At 42.6% G+C, this 6,232-nt stretch overlaps 1 protein-coding gene across 1 annotated transcript; it reads left to right on the forward strand.

Annotated features, from left to right (window-relative positions):
• Positions 1–868: 868 nt before the first annotated feature.
• LOC131219110 (uncharacterized) lies at positions 869–6,023 on the forward strand. Its single transcript, XM_058214109.1, has 4 exons — positions 869–946; positions 2,847–2,916; positions 3,010–3,156; positions 5,238–6,023. The coding sequence occupies exons 1-4, from the start codon at positions 869–871 to the stop codon at positions 5,492–5,494; spliced, it is 552 nt and encodes a 183-aa protein (XP_058070092.1). The 3' UTR covers positions 5,495–6,023.
• Positions 6,024–6,232: the final 209 nt, after the last annotated feature.

Consider the following 6,232-nt stretch of genomic DNA (forward strand, 5'->3'; position numbering starts at 1 on the left):
GCCCATGCACTAATATATTCAGTACTATATTATGTTTAATGAGTATTACACGGACACATGTATAATGAAATGGGTTGTTTGGGGCCCACTATTCAAACAGTTTGGATGGTCCCGATTTCATTCGGATTGGCCAGATGACAAGATTTTTGGAGCTTCGGCTTCCTTGGTAGGATTCCAATTCAGTCCTAACACGCAATCTCAGGAACGAACCGACTCTGCTCACCACGTGTGGTTGTATACAATGCAGGGTTTGGTGTCAACCAGCAGGTTTTGGCTTTCAAGTTTGTGCAAGTAGGACCCATGGTTCGGTGATCTAAGCCGTTGACACAATGGGCCTGCATGCGCCAATAATCCTCTTTTACCAATTTGATTGAATTTGAAAGGTTCCCGAGTCTTCTTGGCTGTCTATTTTTTTTTGTGTATTAATGAGCTGGGTCTGGGCTGGAGTCGTTTCAGCCCAAGCGTGACCTTGTTTGTTCAGCAATGGGGCCTTTGATTTCGGGTCAAAATCAGGCCAGTGACTAACACATGCACCTTTCTGAAGGCCCACGTATGGCCAGTAAACTGGGTCAGGACACAAAACCGGACAGCGAACCCGGCCCATTGCCAACCCTCTTTTTTTGGGACCCGACTTTCCTGTGCCCCTCGGCCACAGGAAGTTCCTGTGGTGGGAAGCTATGTGGGGCCCTCTCTCTCTCTTTCTCTCTCCCTCTCTCTCTCGCTCTCTCTCTCTCTCTCTCTCTCTCTCTCAATTGTTGGAGTTTCGGAACCATTGTACATAAAAACATGAGTGCAGCACGGTATAATGAAATGGGTTGCTTGCGGCCCACCAGTCAAACAGTTTGGATGGTCCCGATTTCATGCGGATATGCCTGATGACATAAATTTTGGACCTTCCGCTTACACAGTCCTGACTCTCTTCTCAGGAACGAACTGGGCCTACCAGGTATGGTACTACTATACAGTGCTGGGTAAGCTGTTAACCACCAGTTTGGGGCTTTCAAGTTTTTACAAGTAGGGCCCATGGTTCAATGATCTAAGCCGTTGGCACAATGGGCTTTCATGTACCAACAATCCCCTTTAATCTGTTTTTATTGAAAGTGAACCGTTCCCAGGTTTTCTTTGTTTGATATGTTTTTTAGGAGTCACAACGAGCCATGTTTGGGGTGGGCTGGGACAATTTCAGCCCAAGCCTGACCTCGCCCATTCAGCAGTAGGGCCTTGGATTTTAGGTCCAAATCCTCCCAGGACAACCCATTTACTAATCAGTATTCAAAATCAGGCCATTTCCTAATGTGACCCAGTATTGGGCGGGCCCAGATCCACTGAGGTGGATACCTGACTGCAGGGCCCACCTTGATATATTTACCTTACTTCCACGCGGTCCATCCATTTTCACATCTCATTTTAGGCCATGATCCTAAAAATGAAGCAGATATAAATCTCAGCTGGACTACACAACAAACAGTGGTGATTGAATACACACCATTAAAAACTTCTTGGGGCCACCAGAATCTGTTTGCCATCTGACCTTTTGATAAGGTCACAAATACCTGGATGAAGGGACCACACAAATATCAGCTTCATCCTAAACTTTTGTAGCCTACAATAAGTTTTTTAATTGTCAATCACCACTATTTCCTGTGGCGTGGTCCAGATGAGATTTGGATCTGCTTCATTTTTTATTTTTTATTTTTGGTATCAGGACGTAAAATGAGCTTTCAAAACGGATGGACGACGTGGATTTAAGGTACATACATCACTGTTGGCCCCACATCCGAGTTGACTTGGACTCGGTTGGACCTGGTCCGTTGCTAACCATTTTTCATTTCGGGTCACCTATCTAAGGGCCGTGACTTCCTGTAATCTGGAGAATTTTTGGTCCATGGTCCCGAGTGGCTTGTCCAAGTCGACTCAGGCTCAGTCAGACCCGACCTGGTTTCGCACTGTGACTCTGAACTAAAAACAGTGGGTGACTTGGTGGAGTGACGATTCGACTCAGGACTGCAGTACAATTCAATCTGAGTCACCACCGAGTCTGCAGTAGAGCGGATCCCAGACAGCGAAGATGGACCAGAGAAGGCCGGATAGGAGGCAGCAACAATCTACACTGTCAAGACCTTAAATCACTAGTATCTTGCAAACTGGGTTGGCCATGCTGGATTTGTGAGATCCCATCACATCGACTGTCAAAGGTCCCATTTAATTTAGTTTTAGTTCGATTATAACTTTTGATATTACTTTGAATTGTAAGAGCCGTTACCAACATGAAAAGGGCTTAGAAAAGTCAACAGAATAACTTGGTTTGCCTGATTGGATACTTGGCATATTTTTTGCCAAAAACCATGAATTATAAATAATAAGTTTACTATTTATGTTAAGTCAGGTGTTTGAGTAGGAGTTTTTATTTATTTATTTATTTATTTATTTTTAAACGCACGTACCCCACACATTCACGCCGTAGTGGAATTTCACCACCAATGGGTACTCGAACCCTTGACCCGGAGTGTTGAAACTAGAGTCTACCACTGGAGCAAGTTGGAGTTTAAGTATAAAACTCTGTCCTAAGTGTGAGCTCGTTATTTAAAGGATTGTAATTTTTTTTTTTTCTTTTTTTTCTTTTTTTAAAAAAATCATCAATCGAACTATTTCGAATTTATTAACAATTATTTCTTGCTTTTATTATCGTGGATTCAAGGAAGCTATGTGAGGAGTCCGAAGAGCTCTGTTGATTCATCACGTCCCTCTGAGCGCCAAAGTCTTAGTTGATTCTTGCAGTCCATGCTATTTTACATCTTCGATCAACACTTATGTGGCTCACCTTTGAACTGTTTTGCTCCTTGCAGCGGATCCCCCTGCCGTTTGTTCAGGCTTTCCGTAGGGAATTATGTAGCATTGACGTTGCCCATCTGCATGGTCCCCGCCGCACCACTTGGTGTGTCAGATTGAAAGAGGAGAACGGCCAGATGTTTTTTCGACGTGGTTGAAAGGAATTCATTAAACACCAAGGTTATTTTTTGGTTTTTAGATACGACGGGCAATCCCATTTCAATGTTGAAGTGTTTGACAAAAGCGGTTGCGAAAAGAAGTATGAATGCGCTGATGAAGGTTTCGATTCAAGTGATTCAAGCAAAGATTCATTGGAAATATTTCCAAGTACTCAGCACCATGAAGATCTACGTCGATCAAAAAATAGGAAGAACTTTTCGACGTCACCACACTCAATCCATCGTTTCCAGACATCCGATGCAATGAACAGAAAGAAGTCAAGGAGTGAAAAGAAGCCGAAAAAAGAGTCGTAGGAGAAAGCAGGATTTCATGACAGAAACAGAAACAGAGCCGAACAATGTCTTAGTGGCTCGGAAAGCTCCAGTTTTGAACTTTCAGAAAGTGAAGGGAATCAAGAAACCGAAACTGGTAACCCCCTCTTTACTTGAATACTATGGTTTTTAGACTCGGTGACTCAGATCGACTCGTTCGATGTAGGGTCAGGTCGAGGCTCGCACGAGTCTATGGTGACTTGGGGAACCCGATTGGGTACGTAGTACCGAATCTGAGTTGACTCAGACGAGTCGAATCTGAAAACCATGCTCAATATGGAAGGCATACATGCACTTACAAATTATATAGATGGAGTGCAAGTAATTCAATTAAACGGTCAAAATAACTGGATTGCGTGGTTTGCCACGTACCCCTACCTCCGTGGTGTGTTGACATCTTCTGTGGGCCCATCATGATATATGTCTTATATCCACGCTGTCCATCCTTTTTGCCAGATCATTTCAGGGCATGGGCTAAAAAATGAGTCAGATCGATAACTCAAGGGGACCACACCACAAAAATCAGTGAAGATTGAACGACTACCATTGAAACTTCTTGAGGGCTACGGAAGTTTTGGATCAAGGTGATATTTGTGTTTTCCCTCTATCTAGTTCCGTGTGACCTTCTTTTCTTTTTTTTTTTGGATAAACGTGAGATATACAGCCTATCGGGCAGGCCCAGATAAAAAGTGATGGGCCCCACCTATCATATGAAACCTATACAAAAAGGTTAAATAAGAAACATAACACCAGACGATAAAACTCCAGCCGAAGTAGACGCGCCAAGATCTCCCACCCCTGCTGGCACGAACTAAGGATCCCAGCCGAGACTAGTCTGAATGGGGCTTCCCCACCAATCGAAAGGAACCGAGCCTTATTTTATCCAAGAGGACTTGTCCCTTAGTCAGATTTGGAAGGGACGATATGTTGTGGAAGATCACATTGCCTTGCGAAAGACTTCCTATTTTAGCCAGATTATCCGCTGGACCGTTGGCCTCTCTAAATGTATGAGAGAACTAGAAAATACCCCTAGAGCTAAGAGAATGAATTTTGTCCAACCAGTAGGATTATCTCTAGGAGCTACTGCCATTACCCTGTAATGATTTGACTGCCTAGCTTGAATCAGATTCAATAATCACCTTCGTTATACCACAGGACAGACTGAGCTTCATCCCTTCAAAAATAGCCCGCAACTCAGCCGCATTATTAGATGTCTCTCCGTAACTGTTGACAAAAGCGAAAAACATGTTTCATAGGTGGTCTCTGCAAATACCACCCCCACCTGCTGCTCCTGGATTTGAAAGGGAAGAACCATCTACATTTAACTTCCACCAGCCCAGTTTGGGCTTAACCCATCTAAACCTGTAATTATAAAGATCCTCAAGTGCAATTGGGCTGGAAATCATTGCCAAAATACCTGAGCTTGGGCCTGATTCGTTGCCTGGATTCGCATCTTAAATTCAGCTAATTCACCACTTTGGTCATTTTCATTTCATTGAATCAGATTCACATCCAAACAGTCTTGGTAATTGTTCTTCCTCATCACTAATAACTCAAAAAAGAAGAAGAAGAAGAAGAAGAAGAAGAACCATGGTTGAATTCCATCTGCAGGAGAGGCCGCAGACCATGGATGCCGACATTAAACGGTCATATTGTGTCTTGAGAAGAAGAGCTGTGACAATGGAAGAGACACAGAAAGCACTGCAGGAGGCGCGAAAGTTCCAGTCCAGCAATCCATATTTTTTGGTAGTTATGCTACAATCATATGTCTACGATGGAAGCCCCATCGTGAGTTTCGCATCTTATATCCTTTTTAATTGCATTTTTTTTTTTTTTTTTACGACTATGATCTAAATTCTTCTTGTGCGCAGTGCGTCCCATTTAGTTTTGTTGCAGACCATTTACCAAGATAAGCAGGGAAGATCTCTCTTGAAGTTTCAGATGGAAGGAGATGGTCTCTTTCTTTAATGTTCAAACGATGTGGAGCGGAATTAGGGAAGGGATGGAAGGATTTCACTCTTGAAAACAACTTAGAAGAAGATGATACATGGGCCTTCGAACTATTTGAGAGGGAAAAGAAATTATTCAAAGTTCACATCTTCCGAGTCATCCAACAAGTGGTACCACTAACCAAAGTTCCAAGAAGAAAGCCCACCAAACAAACACCAAGGTAACCCAGGAGGTGTCCCAACTTCCATCTCCACCCTAAAATTGGGATCGTTGGTCTGGTGGGCCACTAGATGGATGGATGTGCCTTAGTTTGATTGATTGCATTGCACATCGGGATTCAGCCCACGGAATCAGCCATCGTTAATACCATACACACTAATTTCATGTGTAAAAGAAGCCCACTTTCAGTAGCATTCCTAAATCTTCATATGACTATACAACTTAGATTTTTCCATTTCTAACTGTTGATGTTTTGGGGACATTGCAGACCCAAGTAGTGTGTATGGCTTGCAGGTAATCTACAAGTTTTGGAATTGTACATGGATTGTGATTGTTTTACCTTACATTGGTGTAGTTCTATTTGGGTTTTTAACTGAACAGTGATTTGGTGTTGTTTTGAGCACTCACTTCTACTTGTAATGCCATAGCCGAGATTTTCAAGATGGTCTTGATCATGAACTGCTTCGTTCTCATACATCTTATTCTCTGAGTTGAAGCTTTGCTGGAAGAATTGGGGTCATGAATTTCGCTTAATTAGAGTGTTCTTTCTGTTTTTACTTTAAGAAGCAGAATTTAAACTGATATTGGCGAGTTGGGTGGCGGTTAGAATTACTTCGGATAGTGTGTTTGGATGTGCAATCAAATTGGATTGCAATTGTTAGTCTAATAAAGTGGAAATAAAATTGCAATGTGGATTTGAATTTGAAAGCAATCTAACTACAATTTGAGGACTACTTGATCGT

This window comes from Magnolia sinica, chromosome 11 (genome assembly GCF_029962835.1).
Source record: "Magnolia sinica isolate HGM2019 chromosome 11, MsV1, whole genome shotgun sequence".
NCBI classification, from domain to species: domain Eukaryota; kingdom Viridiplantae; phylum Streptophyta; class Magnoliopsida; order Magnoliales; family Magnoliaceae; genus Magnolia; species Magnolia sinica.

What these genes read in the sequence shown, in the direction of transcription:
- LOC131219110 (XM_058214109.1), top strand. Translation starts at nt 869, where the DNA reads ATGCCTGATGACATAAATTTTGGACCTTCCGCTTACACAGTCCTGACT. An exon ending in TGACGTTGCCCATCTGCATG is followed by an intron (nt 2,917 to 3,009) that starts GTCCCCGCCGCA and finishes TTAAACACCAAG; the next exon opens with GTTATTTTTTGGTTTTTAGA. An exon ending in TTCATTGGAAATATTTCCAA is followed by an intron (nt 3,157 to 5,237) that starts GTACTCAGCACC and finishes CAAGATAAGCAG; the next exon opens with GGAAGATCTCTCTTGAAGTT.